The 11,045-nt window shown below is 33.5% G+C and overlaps 2 protein-coding genes across 2 annotated transcripts; one reads left to right on the top strand and one right to left on the bottom strand.

Annotated features, from left to right (window-relative positions):
• Positions 1 to 351: 351 nt before the first annotated feature.
• On the bottom strand, positions 352 to 10,844 carry LOC107610649 (G-type lectin S-receptor-like serine/threonine-protein kinase At4g27290). The gene is made up of 8 exons (XM_088497369.1): positions 9,722 to 10,844; positions 3,975 to 4,142; positions 3,548 to 3,685; positions 3,027 to 3,157; positions 1,598 to 1,808; positions 1,049 to 1,286; positions 801 to 951; positions 352 to 666 (listed from the first exon to the last, which is right to left on the bottom strand). Exons 1-8 carry the CDS (start codon positions 10,821 to 10,823, stop codon positions 352 to 354), a joined length of 2,454 nt encoding a protein of 817 aa, XP_088353495.1. The 5' UTR covers positions 10,824 to 10,844.
• Positions 4,810 to 6,347, top strand: LOC107613047 (uncharacterized). The gene is made up of 2 exons (XM_016314881.3): positions 4,810 to 5,998; positions 6,313 to 6,347. The coding sequence occupies exons 1-2, from the start codon at positions 4,810 to 4,812 to the stop codon at positions 6,345 to 6,347; spliced, it is 1,224 nt and encodes a 407-aa protein (XP_016170367.2).
• Positions 10,845 to 11,045: the final 201 nt, after the last annotated feature.

The raw sequence follows: 11,045 nt of genomic DNA, 5'->3' as shown, positions 1-11,045 counted from the left end.
TCTCACATAAAGATTTTAGTATGAAAATTCTCAAAAATATAAAAATATTCTTCTAACCAGTAACCACACATCCTCTTAGTGCCTCCTACACCATATAGTTAAAAAACAGTTGTAGTAGAAAACACTGAAATGTGCATAAATAAATTGAATGGGGTGAAAATTTCTTCCGAGATTGATGGAAATTAGGCACTTTAGCTGTGAGAAAAACTTTTAAGTTCAAAATACATCAAAGAGTGTTGTACGGACAAAAAATTAAATGAAATTTTGTTTACAAACTGTAAAAATGATATAAATTATCCATATAAAATTATTTTTATTTTATTATATAAATTTCGACATACTAAGATGCATTTACCGTGGATTGATATCGCTAATTGTGAGCTGATTAATTGATGATGGTATTTCATGGTTACTTGATGAAGTGTCATCAACAATCACATCTCTCTCAATAAAAAACTCCGGCTTCTTTGGTTGAGGCAATGGCCATTCACTACTCAGCATCATAAGCACATCCGACATACTTGGCCGGTCTTCTGGATTTCGTTGAACACATAATAAACCCACATGAATTGATCTTATCACTTCTTCTGGTGAAGAATCAATTGAGTCTCTGAAGGTTGCATTCACCATTTCTAAGCACTTGTCTTCAACGAAAAGTTTCCACGCCTGTATATATTTAGCTATTAGTTGATGCATTAACTTCAATCGACTAACTATGTGGTATGAATAGATGATGTTATTTAGTTGTTGAGAATTGTGAATAAACATCGAGGGAATTGAAAACAAACAATTATACTTACATGACCAAGAAGATTAAAGTGGTGATTGATATGGGTGAATCCTCTATTTCTCTTTCCACTGACTATTTCTAGTATCAGTACACCAAAGCTATAGATATCGGATTTGGTTGAGTATAGTCCATCAACTATGTATTCGGGTGATAAATAACCGCTGTAGATATCATCAAATAAACATATATAATTTAAAATCAAGGGATATTATTATACTATTTATTTTCTAGCATTATCTCATATAATCAACAACTTACTAAGTTCCGGCCACATGTCTTGTGTTTGCTTCGTTTTCATTTCCTACAAAACTTCTTGCCAGTCCAAAGTCCGAGATTTTGGGATTCAATTTATTATCTAATAGAATATTTCCTGCCTTGAGATCTCTATAAACAATTCTATGCCTTGAATTTTGATGAAAATAAAGAAGACCTTTAACGATTCTATTTATTATAAGAAAACGAATAGGCCAGTTTAATAATTTTCCTCTTTCATGATCTATATATAAAAAAGATACGAGAAATGATGAGTTGGCTCATACTAATATTCTAAAAGAAATTTTGAAGCATAGTTGAGAGACAACCAACAATGATTAGCCAAATTTTGGAATTTAATTACTTTTTGTAGATATATAGCTTTTAAATTTCTTAATCAATAATTGTTGCTAAAGATAGAAAGGGCCAGAAATGTTCTAGGAGTAGTCATGGAAAATATTGTGACAGGAAAATATATCTAATTACGTACTCAAACTAGACCATGCATAATCACTATCAAATAAAATGATGAGCATGGTTCCCCGAGAAACAAACCGAATATGAAGAAATCCAAGCTTTTGTTGTGCATAAATTCATAAACCAATAATATTTCTTCTGCTTGAATACAAAACCCTAATAGCTTCACTAAATTTCTGTGTTGAAGTTTGGCAATATGCATAGCTTCATTTTTAAACTCTTGAAGTCCTTGACTTGAATTTTGTGAAAGTCTCTTTACAGCAATTTCTTGTCCATCTTTTAAGATACCCTAAAAATTATAAACATTTATAGATTGTAAAATCTTCATATATATTTAATTACACACAAGTAATTTCCTAAAAACTACACTTCTAAAACGGTTACATGGATACAATAAACATTGCCTAATTTTCTTGTTGCCCAAGTTATCTGATCTATATTATTTGTGGCTCGTTGGAGAAAAGATACATATCAAAGTTTAGTAGTTGAAGTCTCAATTAGTAGTTCATGCTATGCATATATTGTGTTTTGATGACATATTTAATTTCACCGTAATAAAAATTATTTTTAGTAGTAAATTTTAAGTGACAATAATTTAGTGGTCACTATATGTCTTATTTAACTTATATTTTTGTAGTAATTATAGATTTATCATTATTACTATGTGTTATTATAATAATTATATATTTTACACTATTAAAAAGGTATTTATTGGCTCAAATGGCATAGTCTCCCCATACTCAATTAAAAAGTTGCGGATTTGAGTCTCCTATCTTTGGTAAAAAAAAAAAAAAAGGTATTTACTGGTAATTATATAATTATTGTTAAAACCTTTTAGCAATAAACTATAAGACAACTAATATCTAAATACTGGTAAATATATTAGTGATTATTTTTATTATCGCTAAAAACAAAACAAATGGTTGCTAAAATTAAATTTCAAGTAATAGTGTTTGCTTCTTCTACCTAGATAACCTATTGGCTATACATAAGGCTTGCTGGTTTATCACAAAAGCTAAGCTCCATTGTTGACAGATATGGTACAAAAGCAATTGTTGAAAGAGTGAGACAAGTCACAAATAAAAGGCTAAGAATTTTCAAATAATTAAAGATACGTATATCGGTTATAAAGATTTGCACCCATTATAAACACTAATATGAGGCAAAGTATTGAGCCCATCAAATTACGAATGATACTGGCAAACTATAACATCAACACATTATTCAATTAGTTTCAAGACGATTTCACTGACTGAATAAGATGGGGTGGATCTTTTTATTTATTTTTAATTATTTGATAAAGTGTAATTTTTTATTATTTAATATTTATTTTTACATATTTTTTATTTTATTTAAAAAATAAAAAATAAAAAATTATACTTTATTAAATAATTAAAAAAATTAAAAAGATCTATTTTCTCAAAGCGTAAAACTAATCAAGAATATTTTATATATGGATTCTAGGCTACGGGTGGCATTATTGTATTATATTTATCTTATATATTACCTTGTATACTGATCCAAAGCCACCTTTCCCGAGTATGTTTTCCGCAGAAAAATTATTGGTTGCAGAAATAATTGTGGACATATCAAACAACGGTAATTCTATTTCTTCGTCGAGGTGGTCACTGATTTTACCTGCAAAGTAAATAAAAATGAATTGAAATTGAAACGTAGAGCATGCTGTGTGTTCTCCACTAACACATTTTGCCATTGCATGTTAGTCAACCTCTTAAAGAAATAGACTCATTATGATAATTTATTAAAAATATTATGTGTATATTAAAATTAATTATTAATTAATTTATAAATATATATAATTTAATTTAATTTTAATATTTATTTTATATTTTAATATATATTTTATACTGATAATTAATTTTATAACTAATTTTAATGTAAATATGGTATAATTATAATGTATTTGTAATAATTGATAAATTTTTTATTAATAATTAATTTTAATATATATCTAACACTGTTTTTTATATAGTATTGCTCCAATCACACAATCTAATAATTACTTACCGTTTTTTTGTAAGGTCCATCTATAGATGACGATGACGATGAAGATTAAAATTCCAAATGACAATACACAACTTATAATGATAATCTTTTTCTTCCGAATTCTGGAGTTAAGCGATTCATTCCTTTGATGAATAGCTTCTAAGAAATATGCAATTAAAAGAAAGAATGAAAATTTATAAGACAGTAAAGTTACAACAACAAATAATAATAATAATAATAAATTGAAAGCTAAAAGTTTGTAAATTTAAAACAAAAATGTTATTCGTATATTAAAATTAACTACTAAAATTAGTTATCATTGTATTTGTGTATAAATATATGTGTAATTTAATTTATTTTTAACGTGTATTTATATTTTAATATATATTTTATAATTCTAGTTGACTTTAGTGGCGTAACAAAGTCCAATCTAAAAAGACATAAGTACCTAGTTCCGTAGCAGCCATCCTTATATAAATATCTTGTAGCGATGGAGACAACTCTTTCATATCACTAAGATCTCCAAACCAAAGTATACACCCATGTTCTCCTTTATCTATGTTGGAAGCTGCATAAGCCGTACAAGAACAATTGTTGAAGCATAAAACCCTGCAATCTTTGTTACATGACTTAACACTTCTACTAGTTAGTTAGTGTAGTGAGCTTATGTGTATAGTGTTGGTTACAAAATTTATCAGTGACTTAGTTACTTTGTACAAGAGAGAAGAATTAGTTAGCAGTAGAGTAATTAGTGACTATATATATCAACAGTATTATTTTGTATGGATAGTTTTGCATTTCCATTTTTAAGTGGAATGGTGATTGAGATGTGAATAAGAAACACACTCTCTCTTCTCTGAGTTTCGTGAAGTCGCTCTTTCATCTTCCAAAACTCACCACTTTCACATTGTGCGGTGAGCGTGGATGGAAGGATTGAGAAACTTCAAAAGAAAATTGAATGCAACTTCGATTTCGTCTCCCTGTTGATTCAATTAACCTGCATGCAGTTTCAATTCCTTCTTCTTGCAAATTCAATTTCATCTTCTTCTTCTTCTTTCTTTCCTCTTCGATTTCATCTTCTACTCCGTTTCTTCTTCTTCTTTGTTTCTTCTTCCTTCTCCCTTGAACTCACACAATAGAGACTGATGAGAGCTACTTTGTTCTGCACAAAACTAATTCAGACAAATAGTGATCCGATCAGCGAGTTCTAGGGCGAAAATTCTACAAATCCATCAGTTCTTGAAATTTCTTTAAAATTGAATCCAGAGCAAGAAATTGAAGAAATGGCGTCAGATAACAATCCACCGTTCTCTTCTGTAGACATCCAGGCTCTTGCAAGTTTGGTTAACCAGATCAATCTTATGCAATCGAATGCAACAAGAACGCAATCAAATCCTGCATTGGATCCAGTGAATCCCTATTTTCTGCATCCCGGAGAAAATTCAGGTTCTTCTTTACTTTCGACTCCTTTAGTAGGAAACAATTACCAAATTTGGGAGAAAGCTATGTGGAGAGCACTTACATCAAAGAATAAACTAGGATTTGTAGATGGATCAATTAAAAAACCTGAAAGAGGAACTGCATTGTTTGAAGCATGGGAACGATCTAACACATATGTGGTTTCTTTGATTAATCAATCTTTAAGCCCTGAGATAGCTAAGAGTGTAGTGTGGATAAATTCTGCTGAGGAATTGTGGAAAGAATTAAAGCATAGGTACTGTCACGGAGACATATATAGAATTGCAGAACTAGAGGAAGATCTATTTGCTACAAGACAAGGAGAGTTAACAATTACAGATTACTATACAAAATTGAAAGAGATTTGGGAAGAATTAGATAATTTGCGCCCGATCCCGATCTGTTCAAGATGTTCTGAAAACTGCACCTGTGAATTGAATATATTGAGAGGTTATAAGGAAGACTCAAGTGTTGTAAGACTCTTGCGTGGATTGAATGATCAATATTCTACTGTACGATCTCAAATCATGCTGATGAAACCATTGCCCAAGGTAGATGCAGTTTTTTCTGATTTGCTTCAGCAAGAAAGGCAGTTTAACATGAATGAAATGGTTGAAGGGAAGGCATTGATAACCAATGCAAGAACTGATGGTGGAATTATTAGAGGAAGGGGTAGAGGCAAAGGAGGTAGGGGAGGCCATGGCAATTATCACAAGACTGGAAGAGGTTCAAAGCAGTGCAGTTATTGTGGCAAAAATGGCCATCTAATAGACACATGCTATAAAAAGCATGGATTCCCTCCTCGTTTCAAGAATGGTGGTGCCTCTATCAACAATTTGGTTGCTGAAGAAAGTGATGATAACAGCAATCAGTCTCAAGAAGCATTCGGCAATTCTGAGCTTGGCTTTACTTTAGAGCAAAAGAAAGCATTATTAGCTCTCTTGAATCAGCAAGATGCACAACCAAAGCATAGCATAAATCAAATTGTTGCCACCACACTTCCGTCAAACCAAGGTATATCTTATATAATGTCAATGTCCATTTTCAGTCCAAAATCATGGGTCATTGACTCAGGTGCTACAAATCATGTTGCCTATTCAAAGTCATTTTTTCAGTGCCTATATCAAATAAAACCTGTTCTTATTAATATGCCTGATGGTACCAGTACAATAACCCAATATGCAGGAACCATAGTATTCTCGGACCAGTTTAAATTGTTTCATGTGTTTTTCATTCCAACATTCAAATTTAATCTAATATCTGTGTCTAAATTGACTGCCGATTCAAAATTAAAACTTACATTTGATGAATTTGGTTGTGAAATTCAGGAAAAGATTACCATGAAGACAATTGGTGTAGCTGAACAGAGAAGAGGCTTGTATGCTTTTGAAAACCTCACACCTGTTCAAGCTGTATCTTCATCTGTTCTTCCATCTACATCTGCATTGGCTATTGAGCCTACACAATCTGCATCTTCATCTGTTCTTTCATCTGCATCTGCACTAGCTGTTTAGCCTGCACAATTAGATAACTCTGAGCTCTGGCACCTCAGATTAAGACACATACCTCATGATAGGATTGTTGTAATGAAAAAAGAATACAATGACTTGAATTTTTCTGCTTGTAATAATCCTTGTGACTCATGTCACTATGCAAAACAAAAAAGATTACCATATGCAACTAGAGTTTCAAAGAGTGAAAATAAATTTGACATTGTCCATATGGACATTTGGGGACCTATAAATACAGCTTCAATTTCTGGTTACAAATATTTTTTAACTGTGGTTGACGACAAAAGTAGATTTACATGGTTGTATTTTATGAAATCAAAAGGAGAAGCCGCTGATTTGGTCAAAAATTATGTTAAAATGGTTGAAACTCAGTTTGGCATGGTAATTAAAAAGGTTAGAACAGACAATGGAAATGAATTTAAGCTACCAAATTTCTATGCATCTAAGGGTATAATACATCAAACTACCTGTGTTGAGACTCCTCAGCAAAATGGCATAGTAGAGAGGAAACATCAACACATTTTAGAAATTACAAGAGCATTGATGTTTCACTCAAACATGCCTAAAAGGTTCTGGAACTTTGCAGTAGGACATTCAGTGCATCTAATAAACAGAATTCCTAGTACTCTACTGCAAAACCAGTCACCCTACTACATTTTGAAACAAAAATTACCTGATATATCATACCTCAAGGTGTTTGGATGTCTCGGATATGCATCAACATTAACAGCACATAGAACAAAACTAGATCAAAGAGCTCACAAGTGTGTATACTTGGGGGTCAAAGATGGAGTTAAAGGACACATTCTTTACAATGTTAAGAGTAGAAACATTTTCATTTCTAGAAATGTTCAATTCTATGAAAATTTTTTTCCATTTGCATTACAGGAATTTTCAAGCAATGATAAAAATAATAGACAAATGCAAACTGTCCCAAAATTGCATCATGTATCTTTATTTGAGGATCCATTTCTAGATTTGGATGAACCTTCTTTTTCCCAAGGTTGGTTAGATACCATGCATCTATCATCTCATTTAGATTCTACCTCACATACTCAAATCAATTCTAATAACAATTTACATCCATCACCACATTGCCACACTAACTCAAACATGCATCCATATCCTGACATAGCATCACAACCTAGAAGACCCTTAAGAGAAAGAAGACGTCCCACATACCTCAATGATTATCACTGCAATAGCATGAATGCATCAGCAAATGATTTTTCTAACATTTCAGACAATTCATCGTGTTCTTCTCAAGAATTTTTTGAAAATTACACAAATATGTTACTAAACCAGGCAGATCAATTTTTTGACAAGTCTTCCATTCTTTTCTTTGAGTCTGAGTCCCCAGTTCCTCTCCTTCCTTTATCACTTGAGTCAATCACACAAAAATCCAACCAGGCCAAATACAAAGAACCAAAAACCTATGCTGAGGCAGTTTGTGATCCGAACTGGCAAGAAGCTATCAATGCAGAATTAATTGCTCTAAAGGAAAACCAGACTTGGACTCTTACCAAGCTTCCTCATGCTAAAAAGGCAGTAGGGTGCAAATGGGTGTTCAGGTTGAAATTAAATCCTGATGGATCTGTGGAGAGATACAAGGCAAGACTGGTAGCTCAAGGCTTCACCCAAACAGCAGGGGTGGATTACTTTGAAACCTACAGTCCCGTGGTAAAAATGAGCACACTGAGGATAATTTTGTCAATAGCAGCCGTAAAGAATTGGTTTGTACACCAATTAGATGTCAACACTGCATTTTTACATGGAGATTTAGCTGAAGAAGTATACATGCGACCCCCTCCAGGTTTAATATTGCCTTCACCAGACTTATTTTGTAGATTAGACAGATCCTTGTATGGTTTGAAGCAGGCCAGTAGACAATGGAACACCAAATTATCAACCACTTTGATCGATTTTGGCTACACTCAATCTCGAAATGATTATAGTCTCTTCACAAAATGTCATGGTTCACAATTCACAGCCATCTTGGTATATGTAGATGACTTAATCGTTGCTGGAAATAACATGGATGAAATTGGGTCCGTCAAGAAGCACTTGCATGATTTGTTTAAGATCAAAGATTTGGGTGACTTAAACTTTTTTCTAGGCCTTGAAATAGCTCGAAGCAAGAGGGGCATTGCAGTATGTCAACGAAAATATTGCATCGACCTATTGAAGGAGTATGGATTAATGGATGCAAAGGCAGCAACTACACCAATGGATTACACAATAAAATTGGCAAAAGATTCAGGGAGTTTACTCAATTCAGCATCTGAATACAGAAGATTAGTAGAAAGATTACTCTATTTGACCAATATTCGACCTGATATTGGATATGCAGTAGGAAAATTAAGCCAATTCTTAGATTGTGCTACTGACAAACACTTTGAAGCAGCCATCAGAGTATTAAGATACCTCAAGGCCAAACCTACCCTGGGTCTAATGTTCTCATCCCAAACTGACTTAGAACCAACTGGTTTTTCAGACAGTGATTGGGGAGCCTGCTCAGACACAAGAAGATCAATTTCAGGGTACTGCTTCTTCATAGAAACTTCTATTGTATCCTGGAAAAGCAAGAAACAAAACACAGTGGCCAGTTCTTCATGTGAGGCAGAATATAGGGCCCTTGCAATGGCCACCAGAGAAGCGCAGTGGATCACCAATATACTTGGAGACTTGAAGATTGAATTGAGTAAGCCAATTGCAATATATTGTGATAGTCAATCGGCCTTGCATGTTGCAGCCAATCCAGTTTTCCATGAAAGAACTAAGCATATAGAGATGGATTGTCATGTTGTTCGAGACAAATGGCAAGAACAAGTGACAAAATTGCTTCCTGTTTCAACTGTTAATCAAACTGCAGATATATTGACTAAAGCCTTAACTCCAAAGATGTTTCAAGACTGTCATGACAAGCTCAGAATGATAGATGTAACTGATTTTGGCTTGAGAGGGGGTGTTACATGACTTAACACTTCTACTAGTTAGTTAGTGTAATGAGCTTATGTGTATAGTGTTGGTTACAAAACTTATCAGTGACTTAGTTACTTGTAGAGTAATTAGTGACTATATATATCAACAGTATTATTTTGTATGGATAGTTTTGCATTCCCATTTTTAAGTGGAATGGTGATTGAGATGTGAATAAGAAACACACTCTCCCTTCTCTGAGTTTCGTGAAGTCGCTCTTTCATCTTCCAGAACTCACCACTTTCACAATCTTCGAGGCTAATACTTCTATTATACCATGATTTTTCCGTGTCAGGTATTTTCAAGCCCGAAAGCTTCAGAAACCCATCTCCACGGCAATTCAACGAAGTTCTCCTAACACAATCGCTAGATGAATCTTGCTTATTACTCAGCACAAACCCATCCAAGCAGCTACATATAGGATTTCTATTGATATTACAACTAGAATAAGACCCGCACGTTGCGTAGTTGTCGCAAGTATCTCCACGCTTTGACATAATGGTGATCCAAGATGATTTCTCGCTACTCCACGTCGTGCGCCGAATGATTCCATCAGATTGTAACATCAATTTGTGAGGGGCTACACTATTGATAAGCTCATACATACCATATTGCTCTTCCTCATTAAAAACATAGCTATATTTAACTATAGAGTTTGTTGTAACTGCCGCCTGTCCTATTAACTGAACGCCGTTCCATGATCCGAAGCGAAAGACTTTGGTTGAACCATCTCTCATCATTGTCTGTGGACATCCATCTATATCAAATCGTAAACTATATCTACCTGGAGATGGATCGCTGGAGTTGCTCCATGATGTTATGGACCATTTTATACCAGTAACCAAATTTCTTCCTAGTTTTATTCCAGGTAGGATTATATCACTTGGATAATCGAAACTCTGCCACACAAAATCTCTAGAGTCGTCATCACCTTTGCTTCTCTCGTGCACAACAAGATTTCCTGAATTCAAAAGCTTTGCAATTGGATCCCCTGTTGCTGTTGTGGTTGTATTAGAGGACCAGACGACCATGTCGTTGCTACGATCAAGAAGAACTAAGATTCCAGTGTCGTTAACCTTCAAAACTCCTGATGAATCAGTTAAGGGTTTGTTTCTGTTGGCAACCCATACTACTGTTTCCTTTGGGACTTTGTTATACCAAATTCCAACATAACGGTTCTTAGAAGTTCCAGGACTGAAAAATCCTAGTGCGAAGGTTTCATCAGCTGAAACTATGGTCTCACCATTATCGCTAAGAAATTGCACTCTATCAATAGTGTCTCTTGCATTAGAGATTGCTATATTGTTTACGAGAGAAAGACACAGTAGCAGCAGTGTTAAGCTTTCCATATGTTCTTTTTCACTGTCTTTGTTGATTGCAACTTGAATACCTGAAAACAATTTATTTGTTTGAGCTTTGTAAACTTTTAAGTGTTAAATTGTTATCCAGTTTCTACACTTTCTCAATCTTAAATTAGTTAGGTTCTTATGTTTTAAATTTTATAATCAAATTGCTATTTTGTAAGTAAATTTGTAATTAAATTATAAGAAATACTAATTTATTATTTTTAG

Source organism: Arachis ipaensis, chromosome B8, assembly GCF_059453495.1.
Source record: "Arachis ipaensis isolate K30076 ecotype BB chromosome B8, ASM5945349v1, whole genome shotgun sequence".
In the NCBI taxonomy this organism is placed as follows: Eukaryota; Viridiplantae; Streptophyta; class Magnoliopsida; order Fabales; family Fabaceae; genus Arachis; species Arachis ipaensis.
The sequence above is the reverse complement of the archived record's forward strand: the minus strand, read 5'-3'. Positions and strand labels throughout refer to the sequence as shown.